The following is a 27,156-nucleotide window of genomic DNA, read 5'->3' as shown; positions in this document are numbered from 1 at the left end:
GCGAGCTGGGACCAGGGCAGTCCTGAGGTGCCCACAGTGGATTGCTCTATATATCATTAGTCTCGGTTCCTGTAGTCGCTATGCTAAGATGAAAAGAGACCAAATATTTTGGCTTTTCAGTTTGTTTTTCTTACCATTAGTTATCTAACTCAGGCTTAGGATATTACCTAATGGGGAATGAAGGGTTAAGCCAAACTCAGTCTCAAGTCTTTGGACCAGACATTTCTATTTACTGTAGCGTGCATACGTGCATATGCTGCCTTGTCCCAGAAAGAATTTAAGGTGGCACTTCTCTGCAGTTTTTATGGTCTGTGAGTAAGACTTCCTTATAAATGCACTGACCAGTCTCAAGTTGAAGTGAATCTGGCTTCTAAAATGGTGTGTGCTTACTCCAACAATGCTGCCATTGTACCTCAAGGGCTCATTGCACCTTTAGCGTTTGAATATGTTCCCTGGTCATAAATCTTTATCCTTTGATATTAGAATCAATTTTTGGTGTTGGCCAAAAGTCATTGAGTGCCAAGTTTGGTGAATAACCTGGATAGGCAGCCTGGGTCGTTAGAGCTTTTGGTTTATTGTTTTTGCCTCACGGACTATGAGCCAGAACATTTTCAGGATGATGAAACCAGTTTCTGGGCCACAGTTAACTCCTTGTGGCATCCCGCAGACTTGAACAATGGGCCCAGTTGACTCTTGGTCTTTGTGGGCTGCTCCTGCCTTAGCAACGCCATCAAGATCAAATAAACAAGTTAACGTTGTCCTCACTTGTGATTGTGATATGGATGTTTTCCTGGGTTTGGACTGTGGCAAAGTTTTCCATTGCAAATTTCATGTTTTCGGGTCATTATGAAAACTTTTAGCATTAGCTCTACTAATTTTCTCAAAGTGTTCTTTTTTTAACTATTCATGAAAGATCCAAAAGAGACAAGTTCTAACTGCTCTTTATCACTTGGTGAAAAGGTTTGGAACGCTCTTCACCAAGTTTCCATGTATTTATTCCATTCCCCTCACTCCCACCCTCTTTGCCCCCTGCCAGATTTTCTTAGTTCGAGTGAATCAATGTATTACTTTGACAGCATTTTATAGATGAGAAAACAGTCTTATGGAAGCTGAGACTTAATTTAAGGAATCAGATACTAAGGAGTCAAAATTCAAGTCCCAATTTTCTGACTCTAATTTTGAGGATTTTTTCGGTACATCATGCTGCCATGATGAAATCAGTCATACTTTCTTCAGTTTTCTTATAGTAATGTGAAAATTTAGAGCTTTCCCCTTTTATTTCCATATATTTAATTTGTGGATTTAATGCCACCAAAAATGAAATGTGAATTTTTTTCTCAATAAAGGTTTTTGTTTTATATTGACATGGAGCCTACACATGCATTCAACCAACTGAAATTGTTGGACCAGACGTTTCTATTTACTGTAGCGTGCATACGTGCTTATTCTGCCTTGTTCCAAAAAGAATTTAAGGTGGCACTGAAACCAGTTGTGCTTTGCTTTGAAAATAGTTTTTGCACATGGCAGAGTTACCACACATTCCTCCTGTGCCTGTTCCTTTGTTTTCATAAATCATGCCAGAAAATCAGTTCTATTTTATAGTCACATTAGTGTTTGTGTTGAAACATTAGTTTGTCCTAGTCATGATGAAAGATATGTAGCTATAAAAGCCACACTTGGAAGTTTATTACCTGAAAGTATTTAGTTTCTGTTCTGATATTTTGTCTTTTAAATTATTTGCACATTTAAATTAGGGTGAAGCATAAAGAGTTTATTAAACATTATATTTCATATATGATGGTGTCCTCCTGCACTGTGACTTGGAGAACGACCGTTGTTATTCTGGAAGTGCTGTGGACCCGCGTAAGTGTCGTGCTGCGTTCTAAGAGCTGTGCGGCTTGCAGGAGCGGAGGCCGCTGCTTCATTCTCTGGGGAACGTGATGTGGGCATTCACTTAGATACCGTGTTGGTGGCAGCTTCATGGGAAGTGTGAGTGTTGGAGAGGAGTGGGTCCCCAAATACAAATCAGAATACGGTGGTTACAGGCGAGGAGATTGAGTGAGACCGTGTGCCAGAACCAGCACGCGGTCACTGCGAGTCCGTTCCCGGGTCGTCTCCACGTAGGGGTGGCGTGCTTTGCCTCCTTGTTTTTCCTCTAGTGACCATGTGACCATGCAGGCCACGGAGACACTCAGTTCACATCTCACCCCAGCAGCTCTTCACACCCGCGGGACTCGCCCGGCACGCGCCCTTAGTCTGCACGGGGGGATGTTTTAAAAAGGTCCCCCTTGTTCTGGGCCAGGTCTTCCTCTTATAGGTGGAGTCAATGTAAACTGTGCTCTGAGGAGAGCTCCAGGAACTGTTAGGTTTTGTGGGAAAGGATGCTGGGTCTACACCAGGAGTTTTCCTGTGGCCCATCCCTACCTGTCAGTAGGCAAGGGTTTAATAAGGGCACTCCAAGTTCTTATCAGAAACGTCATAAACTCTGCCACACGCAAACCCTCAAAAGCTCAGTGGAAGGAAATACTTAGTGAAGGATCGCGTGATGGACACGCAGCCTGTCCGTTCTGTTGTAGTCTAAATGTTACGATTACATTAAGCTAAGCCATTTTGGTGACCCATATTTCTAGAAGGCATTGTATCAAAAAGGGTTATGCTTCTTGTAGGATGAAGGGACCGTTATGTCTCTCCTGTGCCCACGGTACAACATAGGAAAAGGTTAATATTTCTAATTTTTTAAAGTTCCTCTTTAGAAGTTTCAGAAGTTCCTCTTTACAGTAATCAGAATGTACTAATTTTCCTTAACTAGAAACAGATATGTTGGATGTAGTGTTCTTTTAGGTTCCAGTTTTTTCCCCTATATTCTTAAAATGAGAAGATAAAGGGTGATAGCAGAAAGTGGCATAAAGACTTGCAAGCATAAGAAGTGATGGACTCAATCAGATGACGTCCGAGTTCCCTGAGAACCTGGGCTGCTTGGCAAGCTGCCAGTCCGCAGGCTGCTCCGGGGCTCGAGCTGTGGGGCCTGTGGGATGAGCGGGGTTTTCTTCAAGGCCACGGATGTGCTAGAAGAAAGGGTTAGTGTTTCAGTTAACGGAAGTGTTATTTGTTCTGCAGATAACAAAGGTAAAGCTTTGCTGTTAAGGATCTAGATACAGTTTTATCCAGACAGCAATTGACTTTATCTTTACAAGATTGACTATTCTCCTTTATTCTTAATTTCTGAGAAGTTAGCTTGCCAGTATCTTTTTCAAAAAAGATAATAAAATGTGAAATTCTGAAAAGCGAAGTATTATCCTTCATCCTCTCGCTGGACTCTATGGAAAATATTTTTAAAAATTATATAGATAAAAAAATGCCATTCAAAACGTTGAAATGGGATGAAGCCTTTAGTTGAAAGGGTTACGGGAAACTCGAACTTCACTTGGAAGGCTCTGGCTCTCCCATCTGAACCCACTTACCAGTCTGAAGAATGGGCAAGTGAGACTGTGGGGCAGTGGGGGGCAGCCCCACCTCCACCCAGGCCCTGCGGTCCAGGGGCCTCCATTCCCAGGCTGCAGGAGTCACCTCCTAGGGCGTGAGTCCAGTTAGGGGCAGAGGAGGTAAGGACTCGCTGATGATTCTTAAATTCCAGTGGGCTTTTAGGGCGCCAGTCCAGTTAGGGCCAGAGGAGGTAAGGACTCGCTGATGATTCTTAAATTCCAGTGGGCTTTGGAGGGGGTAGTCCCAGAGGGTCAGGGGAGGGAGCTGGGAAATTAGGGCAGATCAGTGGTGCTGGTGATGTGGATAGCCCTGGCTGCCTGAGCTGGACAGGGTCTGGGAAGGTGGATGCACAGTTCAGGCTGAAGGAGTGCCAGTGCTGGTTGTCTTGGTGGCAGGGAGATCAGTGATGGAGGCCCCGGCGGCAGGCTCTGTGGGGCGGGCCCCAGCCTTCGCTCTCCCCTGCTGGGCTGGAGTGGAGTGAGCTGGGGGAGGGGCTGGGGCGACCTCTTCTAGGCTGCCGGTTGCCAGTTTATTCTGACCCATGCTATCCTGAGGGGCCTTTTATTTGATAATTTTGACACAGAAAGATTATTATATTGTAGTAGTGATTGGATTGAATTTTGTTGCTTCCTTGTTTAGTGGGGTTTTAGCTTTTTAGTCCCCTAAAACGTCCTGCCAAAAATGCTAGCATGCAGAAGTGTCTGCCGTGAATACAAAGTAGTCGAGAAGAATTTCCCTCCGCTCTCGCTGTTTCCTGAACAAGCCTTATTCTTTCACATCTTTGTTTATTGCTTGTGGTATTTCCTCTTCCTAGAATGTTATTCTCTGCCTGGTGAACTGTTGCTCAGCGTCAATACCACCCCTCCCGGCTGTTAGCTGCTTGGTCCCTCCTCCTGCCATTGTACTTGCACTTATGTTTTTACACTGCTCACCTCGTCTTTTAGTGAGTTGATTATGTTGCTGTTTCCTGTATTAGTCTATCCCCTCTTCTTGTCTTTTACATCCCTAGGCCAAATATAGGTGCTCAGAAAACATTTGTCAATTAAATACTGTGATAAGGGCAGTAAAAATAAAATAATTGATACCTTGCACAATATACAAAAAATTAACTCAAAATAGATTATAGACTTAAATGTCTACAAACTACTAGAAGAAAACATTAGGAGGAAATCTTTACGACTTGAGTTAGGCAAAGATTTCTTAGGTATGATACTAAAAGCATGATTCATTAAGGAAAAAAAAAAGATGAATAGACTTCCATCAGAGTCTTCTGTTCTTTGAAAGACACTTTTAAGATAACAGAAAGAGAAGCCACAAGCTGGTAGAAGTATTTGCAAATCACATAAAGGAGTTTTCTCTAGAATATATAAAGAACTTTGCAAACTCAGAAAATCAGAAATGAGACAAGACACCAATTAAAAAAAAATGGGCAAAGAATCTGACATTTCACTAAAGAAGATAGACAGAAGGCAAAGAAGCATATGAAAAGATCGTCCATTTTATCAGTCATTAGGGGAATGTGAGTTAAACCATGAGATACTTCTGCAAACATTTTAAAATAGGAAACTGACCCACACCGAGTGCTGGTGAGGACATGGAGCCACAGGACCCCTCACACTTCATACCCTGTGACCCACTTCTGGGTTTCACCCAAGTGAAATAAAAACTCAGCTTCATATGGAAACCTGTACACAAATTTTATATCAGCTTTTTCTTTTTTCTTTTTCACAATTGCCAAAATGGAAGCCATTCAGATTTCTCTCAACTGGTGAATGGATAAACCAACTGTGATACATCCATACAGTGGAATACTGCTCAGCGATAAAAATAAATGAAGTATTTCATACCATTGCAACAAATGGATGAATCTAAAGTATATTATGCTGAGTGAAAGAAGCTAGACTCAGAAGCAGACAGACGGTACAAGTGCATTTGTGCAGGAAAAGGCAAGATTATAGGGGCAGGAAACAGATGGGTGGTTGCCAGGAGCTGGGGTGGGCAGGGTTGGCTGTAGAGTGTCCTGGGGGATGGAGCTCTTCTGTGTCTCTCTGTGGGAGTGGTTAAACAACCGCCTGTGTTGTTCGCACAGAACACTTGCAGAAAGGGTGAATTTTTCAGTCTGTAGGTTATACCCTAGTTAAAACTCAACAAAACGGAAGTAATTGATGCAGGTGATTTAGCACAGGTTTTGTTAACTTGGTTAAAGCTTGATAAAACTTTGCAGGTTTGGGGACACCAGTTTGCCAGCATGTGATCCTCTCTGAAGGCCTTCAGGTGACTGGTGTGGACCTCTGTCTGCCTAGTCTTCTGTAGAAGTGCACAAACAAGGGGGGAGGCTGCCGGATGTTGGCCCATCTGATGGAGGTGATGGTCCCTGTATCAGGGGAAGCCAGTGTGTGTTGAAAACTTGGCAGACATTGACTAAGACAGCATTAAGTGTACAGTTCATGGTAAAGGAAAGTGTGCAGGATGTAACGGACCCGCTGCCTCCTACCTTGCATTTCCAGCGGTCGGACCCCTCTGTGTGGTTTGTGGAGCCTAGGTCTACGGCATTTTGTTCTCTCGATATGTTATTGAACTCCATGTAGAACCAAAGATCTGCGATTGGCCATTCGTTTGCTATTTCTAACAGTCCATTTGTTTTTATTTTTTATTTCTAAAGTAAAATTGATTTCATTTTGACAATTTTATCGCACCTGTGAGTTGTTGTTACTGAAGATTCCCTATCTTCATGCCCAGTGGGTGGATGAAGGGGGTGCTCACTAAGTATTCTTAGTCTTCACTTTTTTTTATTGGCTTTTGACACTTGAACCCCACCATAAATGTTGTTGTGAACCCACTATCAATATTATGAGCAGCAGTGTGCAGTAGTGGCTTCTGGAGCCAGCTCGCCTGGGTCTGTCTCCCAGCTCTGCCATTTGCTAGCTGTGTGACCTCAGGCAAAATTGTTGAACTTCACTGTGCCTCTGTTTTCCTCATAGTAAACGAGGGGTGGTAATCATAATACTGACTCCGGGGAAGGTTTGTGTGGGTTAAATGAGCTGAGAGGCGGAAAGCCCCCACAACAGGTAATAACACGCAGTGAGCTGGACGTGTGTTCGCTGCTAGTGGTGGTGTTACCGTTACTATTGTCTGTGAACAGCTTTGTGAGCCTGCCTTAAGGATGAGGATGGCTGCGATGCTCTTTCTCCTCTGGCTTCCTGAGACTGGATTTCTTTAGTTCTTGTAAAGCCAGTGGATTTATACTATATTTTCTTTCTTGTTTCCCTGTAATTTTTCTCTCTCACACTTCATTGCATTTTTGAGTTTTAGTAAATTTGCTTGGTACATTTGGAATCTGTTTTCTAAAGACATGTCTTTATATAACTAAACTAATTGGGAATAATTTGTTACAACATACCCTCGTCTATGTTCAGAGGTGCAAAACTATTTCATTGCCTTAAGAAATGTGAGACAAAACTCAGTGTGTCTCTTTGGTTAGAAGCCAGGCAAGGTGGTTATAAATTGAGATTTGGAAATCATGTTGAGTGGAGAGGACTGGGTGCTATAAATCAAAAGAACGTCATCTTGTTTCCTCTCTGTGTATTGTGTTACTTTTGTAAAGTTGTGTCTTTTATACAGAGAAGTGCCCTCAGCACAAAGCTGATTGTGTTTGTCAGAGCATTTTGAAGATGCCTGTTAAAAAGCACTTGTGGAATGGTTTGTGGAAATGACTAGGAGATTTCACAGAGTATTCTTGTTCTCTTCAGATCCATTCTTTCGTAGGGAAAAATAAGATTTATCTTTTAAGTGGATGGTAGCAAACTGATTTGCTAGACTTTTCTCCTTATGGGCTTCATTAGAGATATGTAAAAAACCATGAACTGATTTGCTGGCAGTGTTCATGTCCTCTGTACTGATAGTTTGCGGTATCTTTGGCAGCCTCTCTTACCACCTGAGTAAGGCTCCTGCACTGTGGAGCCTGAACCATCCCCTTCTCAGCCCCTAGTAACTTCTGTTGTATTTTCTGTCTCTTAATTTGCTTATTCTGGGTACTTTACGTAAGTGGAATTAGCCAACACTAGTCCTTTCGTGTCTGGCTTATTTCACTTAGCATGTTTTCCAGATTAATCCATGTTGTGGTCTGTCAGAATTTCTTTCTTTTTTATAGCTGAATAATATTCTATAAATCCAATAATATAATTTAATAATATGTTTAATCCAGTGTATCCAAAATAGTATCATAGCAAGGTGTAATCTGTGTAAAGATGTTAATGAGATGCTTTTCATTCTGTTTTTGTGCTAAGCACATCTCTGTTTGGAGTAGCCCCATTTCAGGTTCCCAGTAGCTAAAGTGGCTGGTAGACTACACTTTTGGACAGCTTAGGTCTAGAGTAAGGGAAAGGTTACTTAAGATTATTAAGCAGCAAAACTTTAAAAAGTTTTTTAAAGAAAAATACTGATTGCTGGAAAGCCAATATTAGAGAAGGTTGCAGTCATCGGCCATAGAGAAAAAGGATTTACGAAGTGACAAAGATCCAGGCATAGCCTTGTCTGTGTTGGTAACTTCAAAGGGACAGGAGCCTTCAGAGGAAGAAGTATTTCAGTGTGAGTTTCTTTTCCTCAGAACCTCTGGCGAGACCTGAGGAACTCTCGACAGGATTTTTACTTGATTCACACCGTCCTAAGTACAGTGCTGGTAAACAGTAGGTAATTAACATTTTGAGTAGAAAACTTTGAGTAATGAGTGGAACTGGAGCAGAAACTTGCGATGGGTGCTGTGGGGCTTGATGGAACCGTGGCCCAGCTGCGGAAGTTTCCTTTCCATTCCTTGAACTTGGGCGCTCATGCCTGATGTGTGTTACACACTCCCCTGACTCCTGGGGCTGTCAGGAGCTGTGAGCACACGGATGGTGTGGACTGGAGATGACCACTGGCGGCCTTTTGGGTGTGCCCCCTGTCTCCAGTGCAGGCAGTCCGCCGGGGTCCCTCATCTGCTGGATGGTGTGGCCTGGCTAGAAAAGATGAACTGGAATAGTGCATTCTCTGCCTCAGGTTTTCTGAAAATGAGAGATTAGCTCAGTTCGGCAGGGCCAGTATGTCACTGTGGATAATAATAGCACTCACTTTAAGAGTTCGGCCGACCTGGGGCCAGGTTCTGTGTCTGCCACTTAAATAGCTGGGTGATTTTAAACATGTTACCAAACCTTTCAGGCTTTCCTCTTTGTATAAAATAGAGATGATGTTTGTATCTGCCTCATAGTGTTTTTTTGAAGATAAAGATATGGAATCCTTGCCAAATCCAGGAGTTACCGTTGTCATCATAATACAAATACACTGTAATCTAGAGGAAGCTGACATGCTTCTGTATCTGTGTGCGGGCTGCGGTATAGAGCTGGTCACTGGGGAAAGAATGACCATTGCAGACGCTCGAAGAGAGCAGGAGCAGGACTCTTTATGTGAGCCTTGACGTAGGACTCAAAGGTTCCAGTGTTCTAGATAGTTTAAGGAAAACGTTATGTACAGTGTGGAAAACTACCTATTTATAGTTTTCTCACCAGGTTAGAATGAGCTAATTAGAAGTGCACACATGTAGTGACATATGGCTGACTGTAAGGGACAAGACAGAGAAGCAGTTGCAAGCGGAAAGCCCTGGAGCCCTGGTGCTGACGCAGACCGTCAGCTACCTTCCGAGGACCTGAGAATGTCAGGGTGGTGCCAGTAATGACAGGCTTTGCGGCAGCCAAGGAACTTTGTTATGCTTAGTTTACTTTTTAATCAAACGTGACTGTTTCAATCCAGAATGGCTTGAGTAAGAGGTCATCTTTGAACTTCCGTGAGCACGTGGCTGTCCAGCATCGCTCGTTCCTCGAAGCCCCCGGGAGCTGAGGTTTGCCTGTACTTCAGAGGAGGAAATAGGGGAGAGAGCGCGCTCGAAAGCAGCGGGGAAACCAGGCCGTCATTTTAGGAGAAACAGGGTTCCAGCCTTGCGGGCACATGTTTCCGTGATTCTTCTGGTTAAAACTTATTTTGAAGTTATGAAGTCTTTCAAGCATATCATACTTGAAATATGAATGGAAGTTTAAAGAATAAGAAAATAGGCACCTAATACCCACTCCTTAACTCAAGAACTAGGCTGCGGTCAGTCCAGGTGATAGCCCCGCCCCCTGGTAGTCTCAGTCCAAATTTCAGACACTTAGGCTTTAGAAGAAAAGAGAAAGTTGGGTACTTCAGATGAGTTGAAATACACTGGCTAGTATATTTCAGTATAAACTGAGGAACCATTTTGTTATTAAAATAGATAGAGATAGGACTGGAAGGAAGTTGTTTTTTTTTTTTTTTTTTTTTTTTTTAAAGCATTAGACTAGAATTTCTTGAAGCTCTGCTCTTTGCCCTTACTTCTTTATTGCTGGTTCTTTTGTGAAAGGTGTTCTTGCTGTGCAATATTCCCTGGCGTTGGGCTCTAGCTTCTCTGGCACGTGCCTTCCTCCTCTACACGGTCTTACAAAAGGACCCTAATCTTCCGATGGTTCTACTTACAGACTTCAGTCTTCTCTTCAGCTCTCATCTGTGGGATCTCTGCTTCTACAGCAGCAGCGGATGGTACATAAGCACACTCCATCCCTTAGTTGAGACTTGATCATTTTTGGGGCTTCTAAATTAATACCTCTATTTTGGGATAGGTATTTTTTCAGTTCACCAATTTATTCCAGCAATTTTATTTTGTTTTAAGAATATGCTCATGATGGAATTAGAAGGGACAAACTGATTTTAGTTTTTAAAGCTAGCTCTAAATGCCAGTTGTACAACCTGCATGAGACTCCCTTTCTTCTGATGTAACAGTGTCAGAAGAATTGAGATGTTCTTTTTTTTTCTTCTTCAGTATAACACTCTCAAAATTCCAACAGAACTTTGCTTTGACCTTGATTAAACTGTGAATTTTATTTGAAAGTGAAAATTGGCATTTTGGAGGCTATTTATAATGGTGTGATGGCAGTCTTTTTTGCAGAGTTCTTTTGAAAGCCATGTAACCACAAAGGGATTTCTTTTAAATGGGATATCCTTTAGCAACACTTAACATTATTTAAGAAAATTATTATTATTAATTTTTTGGTGAAGAAGATTTGCCCTGAGCTCACATCTGTGCCAGTCTTCCTCTGTTTTTTGTATGTAGGTCACCATCTCAGCTTGGCTGACGATGAGTGGTGTAGGTCTGCCAGGAACCGAACCCGGGCCACCGAAGTGGAGCGTGCTGAAATCAACCACTTGGCCATGGGGCTGACCCCGAGAAAATGATTATTATTTTTAATTAAAGTTTTTTTCTTTTTAGATTGGCACCAGAGCTAACTTCTGTTTCCGGTCTTTTTTCTTCTTCTTCTTCTCCCCGCAGCCCCCCAGTACATAGTTGTATATTCTAGTTGTAGGTCCTTCTAGTTGTGCTATGTGGGATGCTGCCTCAGTGTGGCTTAATGAGCGGTGCCACGTGTGCACCCGGGATCTGAACTGACGAAACCCTGGGCCGCCAAAGCAGAATGCAGAAACTTAACCTCTCGGCCACAGGGCCGGCCGTAGAAAATTATGAATACCTGTAAAAAAAATTCCAGAGCAGATGAAGGCAGAAGCCCCCAGCCACCATTCCTCGTTCCACGTCCCATCTCCAGAAGTAAGGAAGACCTTTCTCTAATTATTTTAGAGTGTCTTCTCTCCCACCTTTTTCATTTATGTACATGTATATATGCTCCTGTGAAAATATATATCTATAACGAAAGTATCACAGTGTGTGTATTCTGCGAGCTGCAGTTTTCTCTTAATTTTGGAGATGGGTCAGGGCGTGTATATCTACCTCCTTCTTTTCAAATGCTGTGTGTTATGAACGTGCCGTGGTTCATCGGACAGTGGGGTTGTTATCCCTTCTTTGCTGTTGCACACGGCATTGCAACGGGCATCTTTCTGTGATTCTCCCAGGACACGTGTGAATGTTTTCTCAGCTTAGGTTTGGAAGAAGTGGGACTGCCGGATTATAACTATCAAGCATTCCCTATACTGAAGTCAGTAAGTAGGATATCGTTGGGCACGATTGGCTGATTGATTAATGGTGAGAAGAATTGTGTATTTGTAATATTGTCGTTTTAGTCGGTAGGGAGGACGCGGCCGAGGGGAAGCCAGTGATTCTCGGCCCTGGCTGCAGAGTTACCGCTAGGGCTTTTTAGGCCTCATCGCCCCAAGAGAGTGACGTAGTAGGTCTGCGAATCAGGACGTGCGGCCCTTGCCATGAAGAGCAAAGTTAAATACAAGAGACACATCCTGAGACTTTCTTAGAATGCCCACATTACCCGGTGCCAGTTCAGTACCTAACTTACCCCGTGAGATGCAGTCAAATACAGCAGAAGCTTCTGGTTTTCTTTAGACTCTTGATGTAAAGTAATTACTTTTTGTCCCCCCAAGCACTTAGTACAGTGGATGGGTATAGTAAATGATTGTTTTAAGGTTGACAGGAAGAAGTAGATTATTTTTAGGAGGGAACAGCAAGATTATAAACATTACGTCTGAATAGGACTGAATTTGTAGGATTATGTTATAGCTTTCATACATATTGTTAATATATATGACTTTCAGCTTTTTAATTATGGAAAAATTTGAGGACATTCTAAATCAGACATGCAGAGAGCATAGTGGTTGGGACTATGCATAGTCCATGTGTGTTTCAGATCTTCCTTCTACCATGCTGCCTCTGTGAATTGTGGCAAGTTTCCTAGCCTTTCTGTGTCTCAGTTTCCCTATCTGTAAAATGGAGATGATAATATTTATCTTAGAGGGATATGGGAGTACTAAGAGAGTTATTATATGTAAAGTAATAGAAGAATGCCTGACGCATTGTGACTGGTATGAAATGTTAGCTGCTGCTGTTGTTGCAATTTCTTATACATCCAGCTATTATTAATCTTAATGTCTTAAACGTCAGGCATTAGTTTGTGCTTAAAATATTATTCTAAGAGACCAGAAACTAGCAACCCAAGACATAGCTAAAGATGAGAAGGATGAAGCACGTGTACTCTGGAATATTGATTTAAGGTGACTTTGATATAACAAAGCTGAGGTTTTTTTGTGTTTTAAGGCCCTGTTTGTTGAGTCTTGCGTGTGAACTAGCTCAGATTTCGTGTCCGTGTAATTGGTGGGAAATCTCTCAGACAGCAAGACAAGCGTACAGTAGCCTCCGTCTGTTGTGCTGAAGTGTCTGTGGTCCTTTGTAACGTCTTGTAAAGCAGCAGAGGCTCGGAAGTAGACTTTACTATTGCTTGCTGCTGTTGAAGATTTTTATAGAAATAAAGGTTGGCTGATGCTTGAGGTGAGACTTTTAGGATTTACAAATGAGAGAAGTGATAATTGGCAAGGTTCCTAAGGGGGTACTGTGTGGGCAGAAATGAATCGTGGAGAATCGACAAGCCTTAGAAATAGCTCCGTGCACTTTAATATTGCCTCCCCAGCACGGTAAAGATTTTACAAACTTGTTTCTAAGTCTTGTTCACCTGTTGAATCTCTCGTTTTAGTTTTGGCCAGGTAGTTGGTTATATTTCTACCCTATGTAAACCCAGGACTTCTTTGTATGACCTATAGGATGCCCTAGGAACAGGCCCCTGCCGCTGTTTCTGACCTCGTTTCCACCGGTGCCTGTTTCACTCCTGCCGGTCACCAGAACAACTCGGATGGCCTACAAGTTCTTTGCTTGTGCCGTGTTCCTGTTCGGAGCGGGCTTTTCTTCACCTGGCAGAGTCCTCCTAACCTTAGTGCCCAAGCCCAAACGCCTTCTCTGACCGTTCTTTTTCCCCAGACGGCCTCCTTGGGTGCGGGCTGTGCAGCACAGCTGTAGAGCTAGCCGCCTGGATGCTCATCCTGGCCCAGCCACACACTAGCTCTGGAATCTTTTTTTAAAATGGAGATTGGGGCCATCCTGGTGGCACAGCGGTTAAGTTCACACGTTCTGCTTCTCAGCGGCCCGGGGTTCGCTGGTTTGGATCCCGGGTGCGGACATCCCACCACTTGGCAAAAGCCATGCTGTGGTAGGCGTCCCACGTAAAAAGTGGAGGGAGATGGGCACGGATGTTAGCTCAGGGCCAGTCTTCCTCAGCAAAAAGAGGAGGATTGGCAGCAGATGTTAGCTCAGGGATAATCTTCCTCAAAAAAAAACCCCACAAAAAATGAAAAACAAAGAAAATAAAATGGAGATAAAATTCACATAAATCCCCTTTTTAACCATTTTAAAGTGTACAACTCAGTGGCTTTTAGCACATTTTTATAATGTTGTAAAGACGTTACCTTTATCTAATTCCAGAACATTTTCATCGCCCTAAAAAGAAACTGGTGTGTCTTAGCAGACACTCTCCCTTCCTTCAGCCCCTAGATCTGCTTTCTGTGTCTATAGATTTCCCGGTTCTGGACATTTCATCTAAGTGGAATCATACGCTGTGTGTTTCGTGTCTGGCTTATTGTACTCTCCATAATGTTTTCAAGCTTCATCCGTGTGGTGGCATTCCTCTATGTATGGCTATACCATATTTTGTTTATTCATTCATCAGCTGATAGACATATGGGTTGTTTCCACTTTTTGGTTATTATGCACAACATTATTGTGAACATTTGCGTAGAAGTTTTTGTGTGAACAGTATGAGCAAATGTTTGCATTTCTCTTGGGTGTATACTGAGGAGTGGAATTGTTGGGTCATTTGGTAACTCTTTGCTTAACTTTCTGAATAACTGCCAGATTGTTTTCCAAAGAAGCTGTACCATTTTACATTCCCACCAACAATGCATGAAGGTTCCAAATTCTCCATATCCTTGTCAACACTTGTTACTGTCTTTTTGATTATAGCCATCCTGGTGGATATAAAGGAGTATTTAATTATTGTTTTGATTTGCATTTCCTTAGTGACGAATGATGGTGAGCATCTTTGCATGTGCTTATTGACCATTTGTATTTCTTCTTTGGAGAAATGTCTATTTAAATCCTTTGCCCATTTTTTAACTGGGTTGTTGGTTTTTTAAAATTGTTGAGTTGTGAAAGTTCTTTATATATTCTGAATGCTAGTCCCTTATCAGATATATGATTTGCAAAAATTTACTTCCATTTTCTGGATTATCTTTTTGTTTTCTTGATAGTATGTGTCCTTTGATGCACAAAAGTTTTTAATTCTTATGATGTTCAATTTATCAGTTTATTCTTTTATTCCTTGTGCTTTTGGTGTCATATGTAAGAAACTTTGGCCTAATCCAAAATCCTGAAGATTTATACACGTTTCTTTTTAAGTGTTTTATAGTTTTAGCCTTTATATTTAGGTCTTTGATCCATTTTGAGTTAATTTTTGTATTTGGTATGAGGTAGGAATCCGACTTTATTCCTTTGCACATGGATATCCAATTGTCTAGCATCATCCTTTGAAGAGACTGTTATTTTCTCATCTAATGGCCTTGGCACTGTTGCCGAAAATCAGTTGTCTGTAATCTGAGAGTTGATTTCTGGATTCTGGTTCTATTGTGTTGATCTGTATGTCTATCCTTATGCCAGTTTTGCACTGTTTTGATTATTGTAGCTTTGTAGTAAGTTTTGAAATTGAGATGTGTGAGTTCTCCAACTTTGTTCTTCTTTTTTCAAGATTGTTTTGGCTCTTCGGGGTCCCGTGTATTTCCATATGAATTTTAGGGTCAGCTTGTCTGTTTCTGCAAAAAAGGCAGTTGGAATTTTGATAGAGATTGTAGGAATCTGTAGATCAGTTTCGAGGGTATTGCCATCTGAACGATAAGAAGTCTTCCAGTCCATAAACACAAGATGTCTTTCTGTTTATTTGCGTCTTTAATTTCTTTCAACAATGTTTTATAGTTTTCTGTGTACAAGTCTTTTACTTCCTTGGCTAATTTATTTCTAAGTATTTTATTCTTCTTGATGCTATTGTAAAATGGAAATTTTTAGCTCTGGAATCTTGAGCAAAATTCTTAGACTTTCAAAGCTTCAGTTTCCACGCATGTAAAATGGTGATTATATTAAGTACCTACCTTATCCATTGTGAGGATTAAATGAATTCGTTCATGTCAAGGGTTTAAATAAGCCTGATGGTCAAGCTAAATGTTGGGTATTAGACTGTGACCTCTCTGAGGGAGGGAATTTTGCTTTATGTATTTTTGTGACACCTTCTTCCTCCCTCTGCTCAGGTAGCACCTGGCTCAGTACCTCTCGGCACTGAGGGACTGTAGAAGGCTGGAGAAACTGGACTATATCACATCCATTTCAGTTCCTGAGTTTGAAAGTTAATGTGGATTTGGAGTTAGGGACACTAATTCCTCCTTATTCCATTTTGATACGGCTTCTTTTCTTATACATGCAAATAAGCCTTATACAGTAATTTTGCCACCTCTTAACATAGTGAAGTTTCTTTTTAAGATGGTTGAGTGGGCCTTGGCTTCCTAAAGGAGTTGGAAAGCAGGCTTTCATTTCCTTGGTGAACTCACAGTCCCTTATATGCCAAAATTGTACATGAAATTAAACTGTCTTAATTTAGGACATTGTAAGTCACAATATTACAGAACCAAGTAGTTTCAGTTGTATATTAATATCTAGTATGAAAAACTATTTTTAGGATTATAAAAATACTTCCTTTTTCTAAGTGTTATTCTATGATGTAATTTCTAAAATTCAAATATTGTATTAGAAAAATATACAAATGATACTTACTTAGTAAGTGTAAGATGAGAGAGCTTTAAAACTTGGCCTCGTGGTGAGCAGAGCGTTGGATGTCACCCTGAGGGTAACAGCTCGGTCATCTAAGAACTTGTGTTTCTTCTCCCCGCAGACTCAGGGTAAGAGCACCTTTGTTCTGTTTAGCGGCTGGATTAACTATTAACCATGCTCTGCTGTGGTGAGAAACCTGCAGACCGTTTTCAGGGATTAGTTTCATTATGTTTCATGGCTGGTAGAAGGCAGTGATGGTGAGGCTAATAAAATTAGGCATTTATTTAAACATTTGTATTTTCACACTTTGATTCATTTTTGTATTTACTTGTTCCTGAAATTCCTCAACATCAACATAACCAGACAATGCTAACAAATACTGTACGGAACTGCGAAGTTATGACTGCTCCCTGCGGTGTTAGGATGGGTGATCTGGGGTCTGGGGTTGGTGCAGACGCAGCCCCAGCAGCGGTCTCTTCTCTCTGCTTTCTTGCTTGCTGGCTTCAAGAAGGGGCTGGGTGAGGATGGGAATCCTAATTTGAGGGGATTCACCCACTTTTCTTGCTGGAATTTGGAAATCAGTAACAAACGTTTCCTTTTAAACTAGTATTTCTTTTGGGTTATAAATTGCACTCAGAATAATAATTTAAAAAGTGACAGAAGGAAAAACATTTCCTTTAGTAAATGAAGTTTCTGCTAAGTTCTAAATCAGAAACCTGATGAGCCCGAGACCACCTCCTTGTCCTCCTCCAGTGCCCCTCCTCCCACCCCGCCCAGATGGAGAGGTCCGAGCGAGCGCATTGTACCATATTCAGGAGCACAAGTCGTTCTGTTGTGGAGTTGTAGCAGGGGGAAATGTGATACTGGAAAAGGACTACTTTTAAGGAAGGGGGTAGAATTGAGACTTTATCTTGAAAAAGAAAATCAGATTCTGAAAGTGCACTTATTTTATTTAACAAAATTCAAGTTGTAATTGAAAAGTAGTAGTGAGTTTTAGAATGAACACAGAATGTATCGTGTTGGTTGTTTGTGGCATACGTTTTCAGACTGAGATTTATATCATGACATGATTGGATGTGTTTTAAATTATAGCACAGTTATAATGATGGACATTTTTGCAGACTGTTTAAGAGTTTCATTATTTTCCCCGTTAGTCTCTGATAATCAAATAATTGTTGTTCTTGAGACACTTAGTGTGTTATTGTCCGTGTTGATTTTTCTCATCACTGACCAACCTTCCTACCTCCTTTAGTATCCTTACTTGTCGGCGAATTTGCCTGGGATCCTAACATTTCTTTAGTATCTTTTATCAACTTTGTCAAGTGTGTCGTCTCTTGTAGCTGATTTTCAGTTTGCCCTTTGTTCTGGATTTGTTTTACTTGAATTGTTGGACCGTGTGACCATAGTGAGAGACTGACCAAGAAGGGGTTTGATGAGTAGGGGTGGAGGCTACTGATGATAAGGGACGGTTGTTTGAATGGTCAGTTCATTAGTGATTTTTTTGTCTGCACAATTTTTGCTTTTGTGTACGTTGTCCTGACAGAGGAGACTTGAAGAGCGCGTGCTGGGATGACACAGACTCTTCTTAGGCTGACTGACCTTCAGGGTGTTGGTCAGTTGGTCCTCAGCCTTCCTGGATGTCCCAGAGCTTACCGTACTCCTGCCCCTTTGTGAAGGCTCTCTCATGTGTCAGTCTCTTGAACTTGGTCACGACCTCAGTGCTTGGTCCCAGATGGTACCATCAGGGATTGACATTTGAGCCAGAAAAGTGTCTGCAGGCCCTCTTTGGCGTTAAAAGGGAGCTCCTTAAAAATACTCTTAGGCTTAAGTTTGAGACACCGAGAGAGAAGGCCATAAGCCTGTATCCTGAGTCGGTAGAATCTGTGAACGTGTGAAATAGAGAGGAGAAGCAGTTAATTGGTAGTGACGGGAGAAATGGAATTAGGGTCAGAGAGGCGTTGATCTGCCAGAATGGTGAAGCGTTAAGGTGGAGAGCAATCCCTCTGAACACTGGTAGCGTAAACTGAGTTTCAGGAGCTGCCCTGCCTTCTGAAGAAGACTCTGGTTCTGAGGCTTATTGAGGCATTTTCCTGTTCTTAACTTCTGATGTTTTCTTGCAGCATTATCCTGTCATCGGAGGTAAGGTGACCACACACCTGTTTTTTGTAGCCTGAAATGGCTCCAAATGTATGTAAGGCAGTAATTTAAAAAAACCCTCCTCATGTGTACCCAAAATAAAATCAGATTTGTGCATGATCACGTAAAGAATTTGTCAAGTGAAAGGAACTTTAGTAAATCTGTCAGAATAACACCCATAGAAAAACGGCAGAGGCCTAAGAATTTAGGTAGAACCACCTGCCTGATTATTATGTCTTACTTAATTTCCACGTCATAAAAGTAAGGGTCCTGTCTGAGCTCATGCTGATGTTGAGTGATCGAAAGGACGCGGGAGCGTATCATCTCCAGGGCGTCCCTGTGTTAATCTTACGCTGCTGTTGCCCTGGGATCCTGGGTGGAAGCAGGGCTGCCCAGTGTCCCTCTTAGGCCGGCTGAGTCTTTGAACCCCTCCGTTAGGGGACTTCGCGTTGAGAGCAGTTGTCCGTCGCTGCTCTTCCTGCTCAGGGTTCTTAGAGATTGACTCAGCTCTGGACTCATGGCCCTAAGGGTGCCACAAGTCCTGGAAAAGTGAAGTGCTGGAGATAGTAGGCCACTAACTGAGGAGTTACACTCGTCGTCTTTCCATTTTACTCCAATTTGAGTATCTTTTAAAGTGTGAGTATAGTGAGGATAAAAAGGCGTCATGAAGAAGATCTGGTAGGTTGGATGGAAGAGAATGAGCGGGGAAATCTCAGCGAATTAGTTTTTCTTTTTTGGTGTCTAAGGTGATGACTAAGAAGAGTATGTCATAGACCAATCACTTGTTTTAATCAAGAAAGCCGACTATTAGTGATGATTTTAATTGATTGGAGATAGGAGAAAATAGCATTTAAGAAGCTGGTTTAGAAGAAGGCCGGAATGTTCTGCTTGGGTTGCGAGGTCCTTGGAAATTTAGTGATAGATCTAAGAGACAATAATCTTCTGGAGAAGGTGAAGAATGTTGTTGCCACCAGGTGTTTATCATTTTTTCCCGTCGACTTGCTTCTTTATAAATTCATGTGGTTCAGCTAGGTAGTGATCTCTGAGGATCCTTCTAGCTCTGCGGTTGTTTGAATCCCGACTGAGTAACTGTATCTGGAAATGGGTATTTAAGAATAAGGAAACTAACTTAGGTAGATTGTAACTTTAACACTAACTAGACTAGAACAGGCCACGAAAAAACTAGAACAAGAAAACCGTGAAAGTATCAACAAGTAAATGTGAATTGAAGGGAAAATTCAGGTCCCTGTCCTTAAGGGAGGTATGGTCTCAGAGGGAGTCAGACAAGTAGTGTACGTATTTTAGTAATTCTGTAATGCAAATGTATGTGATTGATCAGAGGGGCAGCGGAGGAGGCCTGTATTCTGTCTGGAAAGACGTTAGGGAGGAGGTAATGATTGGGCTGAGATTAGAAAAGTGAGGTGGGTGTGCAGGGAAACTGGCTGTACAGTGGCGTTGCGGGCACATTCTGTGTAAGAAAAGACTCGGTGTGAGAAAGTGTGGTGTGTTTGGGGACTCACTGAGTAGAGCTCCGTGTTTCTGGAGCACGAAATATATAAAAAAGGAGAATGGTGGTAATATCCCGAATGAGACAGGAGTACTAGTCTGGGGTCCCTCAAAACTTTCTTCTCGGAGGGGGTGTTGCTGTTCACTGAGGTAAAGACTCTCCCAGAAGACGTTAGATTGAGACGTCGATGAGCATGCTGTAGACATTGCGTTCAAGGTGTCTGGGGTCATCTAGCTGAAAATGCCTAGTAGGGGCTGAAGGATAGATTGTTCTGGGTTGCAGGACAGAGTATTGGGCTAGACGTTCAGATTTCGTCATCATCATTGCCCTTATGGTTGTGGATGTCAGGGGGTCGGTAGCAGAGTCACTGAGTGAAGAGAGGGTCATGTGAGTGCGACCAGTGTTTAAGGCCTGGGTTAAAGAAGAGGGTCCAGCAAGAAACTCAGAGCCGGGAGGAGAGTCACAGAAACACAAAACATGAAAAACAAAGAAGTATGTCATTCTGTCATGTTATTTACAGAAGTTAAGACAGAATTATGACTAAAAAAAAATCAAATTAACCATAGTTTTAGATATGCTTATTCAAACTGCACAGGTACCGCTCACTCATGTTCTTTGTGAAATAAGGAAGTGGCCTGACCGTATAAGTGGAGGCGGTGGATGGTTGTGTACATACGTATTTATACAGTTGTAAGACTGCTGCTTTGGAAGAACCACAGAGTGGTGGAGAAGAGAGCAATTTAGAATTCTGGGAATGGGATGGGGTGTAAAGGTTTTAAAATGGGACCTATAAAAATAGACTGGATCTCTTCCTCAATTCATAGACCAGCGTAAATTCTAGAAGAGTCCAAGATTTACTTGTAAAATAAAATTATAAAGCATCTTGGAAGAAAATAGGATGTTGATTTAAAAAATTTTAGTGTGGGGGAAGTTGGAGTTTAACAGGAAGACCATGATTCATAAAGGAAAAGATTGGTGGGCTTGGTTTCAGAAAAATAAAGTGCAGGATCCCAGATAGTGTGAATAAAATAGAAAAACAGCCAACTAATTTGGGGGAAATATTTGCAGTGTGTGAGAGTGTCCTAAGTGTGGTCCTAGTAGGAGGTGACTCAGGTGACCAGAGGTTCAAGAGATGACGATGAGACTGTTGAGGAGACCAAGGTGCTTAGCCAACGGTTTTCGAAGTCGTGTCAAGATGAACGTCACATCCCCCAGGTTATGGCAGGTATTGCGGTGGAATGAAACGCAGTGACAGGGCTTCTGGAGTTCTTAATGCGTGTGGGGAATAATCAGCCCCATGGATGGTTTGACAAGGAGGAGTAGAGAGTAGCATGGATGGAGTACGTGGGTTTCAGAGGATACAATATTAACATGGCATTTGTGAACACTGTGGAACCTTTTACTCCTTTTGCAGCTATAAACAAATCTGAAGGTTTGAAGAAAATGATGTTTGGAAGCCTTTTCATGTATTGTGTGAAACCTTTTTATTTTTTTAATTTAAAGATTTTCTTTCTTTCTTTCTTTATTTCCTTTTTCTCCCCAAAGCCCGCCAGTACATAGTTGTATATTCTTAGTTGTGGGTCCTTCTAGTTGTGGCATGTGGGACGCTGCCTCAGCGTGGTTTGATGAGCGGTGCCATGTCCGCGCCCAGGATTCGAACCAACGAAACACTGGGCCGCCTGCAGCGGAGTGCGCGAACTTAACCACTCGGCCACGGGGCCAGCCCCCTGTGTGAAACCTTTTTGATTTGGAGCACCCAAAGTCACCAGCCAGAAAATAGTTTAGTCTTTAACTTGTCTTTCTGATGTTTGTAAGATGGCCATCAATTCCATTAGAGCCGTGTAGCTGAATCTTGGGTTTTTCAGTTTAAGACAGATTTTATATAGATACATTGGGTGTGAACTTTCATCCTTTTGGAATGAAAAATTGCCGCAATGAAGAAGAATTCAAGTGTAACCTTGTTTCTGAAATGAGTAGCTGAGAAACTGAGAATAATTCTCTAAATAGGGAGACTGAGATAGAGATTAAAGTTAAATTCCCACGTATAATAAAACTATGGTCCTGACAAGGTGGATGTTGGGGTTGGTAGTAAGAGGGAGAAGATGGGTTAGAACCATGGAGAAGCCATGGAAAATAGGGTAGACCTAGTGTGCCTCACTGACTCATTCAACAAACATTTATTTCGGATTGCTATCTTTTGCTGGGCACCACCTAGCAAATTCTCACCTTGTAGGCAGAGAGGGCCTACTGTGTGCCAGGCACCACACCACGTGACTTTCGTGGATATTTAATTAAATCCTCACAGCAGCCCTTTGCCTAGGAATTATTATCGCCATCTTGTAGGAGAAGAGACGGAGGCTTAGGGAGTTGGAGTAATTTCCCCAAGGTCACATGGCTGTTCAGATGATGGGGGAGCCTGCTTTCAGTGCGGGACTGCTTGGGGCAGAGCGTGGGCTCTTAAACACCCTGCTCCATTGGAACGGCGGGAGGGCCTTGCTGAGCGTTGGCCATGGCGCCAGGGCCGGGCTCTGTTACCCACTTGAGAATCCTCAAGGTAAGTGTCATTGTCACCGTCTCAGTGAACCCCTGTGCTGTGTGCCCTCCCCAGTGGTTAGAGTTTGGCTACAGACTCTGGTAGGTTTTATCCCCTCCTCAGATAGCCATGCCGGTTTTATAATGCCCATCGGATGAAGCTGTAAGCTTAAGCAATTTGGAAGACTATTCTTCTCTGGGTCCATTGTATTTTTACACAACTAATTTTTATTCCTTTTTTCTTTGCGTCTTCTCATATTCCTGTAATTTCTATAATCAGAATTCTTAAAAATTAAATTTGTTTTACCCTTAAAAAAAGCAGCTATTGAGGTCTACTTTGAAATCCTGAGACTGCCTATAGCATCACTGTTTTTTATTTTAGTATGTGGACTTTTTATTATGACTAGGAAAACAGCTTTACATGTGAAATAGTCCAGGTGATAGGACCACGTCAGTTTTATTCATGTAAAATTATATACGTTGGGTTAGTCATCAGTATTTTAAAGGCAATATGTTAATTTTTTTCTTTTCCCTCTCCCTCTTATTTTTACCTCTCCCTCTCTTTTAGTCTATTACCATTTTTTCCGAATCAGTATCAGCAGTTAATCTTTTAATTAGATTGGATTGGCGCTTAGATTTCTGTTGTAGATGGCCTTGCCAGTCCTATCCTAAAAGGACAAGTATATTATCTGCTCGGTAACTGGGTGTTGCTGTTCACTTGTGCTGTACTGCGAAGGAGGAGGGGAAAATTAAGGTGTAAAATGGAAGTCTTTTTCTAAAGGAGTTAGGAAGTAGATTTTAAATATATCTTTAATTAAAGACAGTCAAGAAATTATAATAAAGGTTAAGAAATTTTTAATCTATAAATTGGGCTTCTGGTTTAATATTTCATTCTTAAATGACAAAAATGATTCACTGAGCCATATTTTTCAGGGCTGGTGAAATAGAAGTAGCCAAGGGTTGCATGTCTGGTTCATTACAGCCTGTAACTTTATTACCCGGGCTTCTCAAATTCTCTAGTATATTGAATCCAGTTGTTAGCATCTGTAGTTTATATTTTAATCTCCTGTATTTGCAATCTGCCCGTAGAGCCGTGCCAGCTCTACCTTAAGAAAGAAAACACCCCTCACTTAGAGGCGATGGTACTTCCTGCTTTCATAAACAGTCATGTGCATAGTTTAGCAAGGCCTGGTGCCTCTGGAGCTTTCCCCTTTATAGCACCATTGAATCCCAGTCCTGACAGAAGTGCTGCGAATCTTGTGGCCTCGTTTTGAACAAAAGGGATTAGAGAAGAAAAATCTCTTGATATAAGGCTTGAAAGCAAGGGCAGGCAATCTCGGTTGTGAATATTTTCTGATTTTTCCAGAAATCAAGCAGAAGATTGAGCTGCTGATGTCAGTTAACTCTGAGAAGTCGTCCTCTTCAGAAAGGTACAGCTCCATCTCTTGCATGAACAATTAATGGTGTAGCATTGCTAAGAAACAAACCAGGACATATTTGTTTCCTTGTCAAGTTTGCTGTATAACGTATTGTACTGCATGCCGGTCATTGTGCTGTATTGAAGATGTATATTTGGGCAAACTGTTCTGCTTTTGCAAAGGGTAATTGATTTTTTAAAAAATAGTGAAGCTTAATCAGCTGCAGCATGCACACCATAACACAGCAGACTGCTGGTTCATGTGTGACAGCTGTTGAAGGCTTTAAAAAATAATTTACTTAGCTAAAAAGCAAACAAAAATCTTGCTTTCTTTACAGAAATACTAATATTAGATTTTCTTGCTGCATTTTGAGGTTTTTGCTACAAGAAATTACCAACATTATTTGTAAGGTCTAGGTTAAAAATACTTGGCTTTTGGTTCTAATACATATTTTTCTTATGTGGAAAGGGAGTGCCATTTGTAAATAGCTTAAGAATTGCAAACCCACAGATTAGTCACATTCTGAAAGAGATGATGCCTCTTCAAGTCTGTGCTAGGAAATGGAACAGTCACTGCATGCAGTAATGGTTCATGCCTGCAGGTAAGGACAAAATGACTCAGAAGTATTTTTAAAGCAATTATTTTATCTGTCAATCAAATGATTATACCTGTAAGGAGATATTTCCTTAAAATGGCTATTTTACTTAATAAGTGGAATTAAGGTATTTCTATCTCAAGTCATAAATAAGGCTGTAGTTGCCTATTTTGATATGTAAATATTGAGTTCACTTGTGTTTACCAAAATTGTATATACTACATAATGTTTTAAATTGAGGTTTGGGGCATACAGTTGATGCTTACCTTTCTCTTGGTTATCTAATAGTTTATACTTAATGCTGATATTTTGTGTTTAAGATGTGTTGATTTATCTTTTCCATGGTTAGTTTTCAGGGTTATCTTTTTTCTTCATAGATTTAATGTTTAGGAAAATATTATGGAGAAATAATTTTGGAGTTAAGGAATGATACAGGAAAAACATGGGAAAAAAATATGAGGTGAAGAACCTGGTGTGGTGAAATGGATTTAATTGAAGTCCACCGGTGTGTGGAGGACGCGATCTGACGGCAGAATGGTGACATTAAATCCATCGATTAGTATAATTAGGGGAAAGGCTCCTGGCTGTAATTTAAGGCATTACAAATAAGGAAGATGTTACTGCTTTCGTTAGGGATTGAAAACAGAACAATTTATTCACATTCGTGTTTATTTCTATGTAGCTTCTAACTTCTGGTTTGTGGCTAGCCATCCGATTTTAAACAGTCTGTTTGCTGAGATGAAAAACAATCTTCCTCCTTGTGAATGTTCTGCCGGTAAAATGGTGGTAATGGGAAGGGGAGAGGGTGGCAGTGTAAACAGGGAACGGTCCGGTGCCGACTGTAACGTTAGAGTTTTGTTACGAGGAAGAGCATTCTTAATGGGATGACAGCGATAATTGTGTGAGCTTTTTTGAATAGCATGTATTCTCTATTGATAAATTGAGGGTTGAACAGAATGGATGAATTTATTGAGAAACAAGAATGGGTGAGGTTTTTCTGCTTAAATGTACAATCTTGTAAGGAAAGATTCTAAAATATTTCGGTGATTACATTTAGTAACGCTACTACTGCTACTGCTAATTATTATTATTTTGCCTGAGCTCCTGTTGTTAAATTTGATGGAAAGGAAGGATGCATGTGCTCGTGATTTTGAAGTTTAGAAATCAGCCCCAATGCTTATGACAACTTCACACACACGGGTTTCCCAGAGCCTGCTTGCTTTGTTATTCTTTCGGGGGTGCTTAGATGTATGGCAGTTGTGATATGTTGACTTAATGGGTCATAAATGCAGCTTATGGGTCAGCCAACACTTTGCAAACATAGAAGTTGTTTCATTAATTAAAATATATTAAAAATAGAAGTTGTACTTTTTTTCTCCTCTATTTTAAAGGCATACAGTGATGAATAGTCAAATCATTTGTCTTTTCAATATGTTTGGGAGAACTTGAAAAACAGGAATCTGAAGTTAAAAAAAAATTCATGGCCTAGCAACACTACATCCTGCCCAGAAATTTAATAGCCTATAGTGTCATGTAGTGTTACTGTCATATTCTTCAATTCCTTGTTCACCTGTCACTTAAATTTTAAAAGCCTTTGACTGTTTTTTAATTCAAGTTAGTTGTTTGAGGCATGGCTCGAGTCTTAAAGATATTTGGAATTTGCCTATGGTCAGAATTCCCCTGTGTTTATTGGTGGAAAGGATGAAGAAACCCTGTCTTCTTTCTTTAAAGAGGGGAGAAGCTACTTGTTTGTAAGAAACCAGAAGTTATCATTTGCCATAATTAATTTTGTTCACTGTCTGCAGTATAGAATGATCTTTTGCTATTTCAAGACACGAGTGGAGAAGCTGCTCTTCTGAGAATAAGATAGGGTAGCTAAACAGTGAGGTGATGTCCCTAATCATTGTTCCATCTCGTATTTTTAACTGTCTTAATGGGAATTGCTAGTTTAGTGACAGCTAGTATTAGTTGAATTAATTTTTGTTCAGACAACTTTATATAATGGGAAAAACGAAACCAAAAATTAACTTATTTTTGTAGGCTCCTAAGGATCCTTCATTGAAAAATACACACATGATTTGAAGTCATATTATAATGGAATTTTGAAGGTTGTTTTGAGGCCTAAATTAGAAAATGTATTTTCTTAACAAGTCTCAATACCACCTTGAAATGTAAGGTATTTTTTACCTTTAACAGCAGAATGCCATCTTATGGGGGAGGCGTGGAACACTTCAGTTCAGAATGGCTGACTCATGTGACAAAAACCAACGGGCTGACAGAAAGTTACAGTTAATTTTTTGGTTTTATGTTTTGGGAGAGAGGGAAAAATGTCAACTTGCTTAATTTTTAAATTAAAGGCAGAGAACATTATTGAATGAATAAAAAAATTAACGATGCCTGATTTGTATGTTATTATTGCCTTTTAAAAGGAAGACATGTCCCTTGCAAGAGAGTGCCCTTCTGCAGATTTTAGGAGTAAATCCTACTACAGGTGTTTTCTTTTCAGTTGAATGCCTGTGGAATGGATGAATGTGTTCCTCTTAAACGTGGTAGGGAGAGGGCCAGGCACAGTTTACTTCCTCATCTACCCCCTTTAATGCAAAAAATAAATAAATAAATCAGTGATTGTTTATTTGATGCAAGAACTGGGTTTCCAGGTTTTGGTTTTTTTCTTGCCATTTCCTAGCTAGAACACCCTGAGATTTGGAAATTTATGAGGTAGAGTGGGTGGGGAAGAGGAGTAATAATATCAATAATAGCTGGAAAAAAGGCAGTAATTTATTAAACG

General features: G+C 41.1%; 1 protein-coding gene across 40 annotated transcripts in view; it reads left to right on the top strand.

Annotated features, from left to right (window-relative positions):
- The window catches only part of SRPK2 (SRSF protein kinase 2), a 228,861-nt gene that overhangs the window by 72,196 nt on the left and 129,509 nt on the right, over window positions 1-27,156 (top strand). For 17 of the 40 annotated variants that reach the window (XM_070617112.1, XM_070617103.1, XM_070617101.1 and 14 more), the window contains one exon: window positions 23,722-23,785. The exons of 20 other annotated variants lie outside the window; for them this stretch is intronic. In XM_070617112.1, coding sequence (XP_070473213.1) covers window positions 23,748-23,785 — 38 coding nt within the window. In that variant the 5' untranslated portion in view covers window positions 23,722-23,747. Of the gene's footprint in view, window positions 1-23,569; window positions 24,375-27,156 lie in introns of those variants that run through there. 3 more of the 40 variants (XM_070617113.1, XM_008534754.2, XM_070617105.1) reach the window with 2 other exon arrangements.

This window comes from Equus przewalskii, chromosome 4 (assembly GCF_037783145.1).
Source record: "Equus przewalskii isolate Varuska chromosome 4, EquPr2, whole genome shotgun sequence".
NCBI classification, from domain to species: domain Eukaryota; kingdom Metazoa; phylum Chordata; class Mammalia; order Perissodactyla; family Equidae; genus Equus; species Equus przewalskii.
This window is presented reverse-complemented; position numbering and strand designations above follow the sequence as displayed.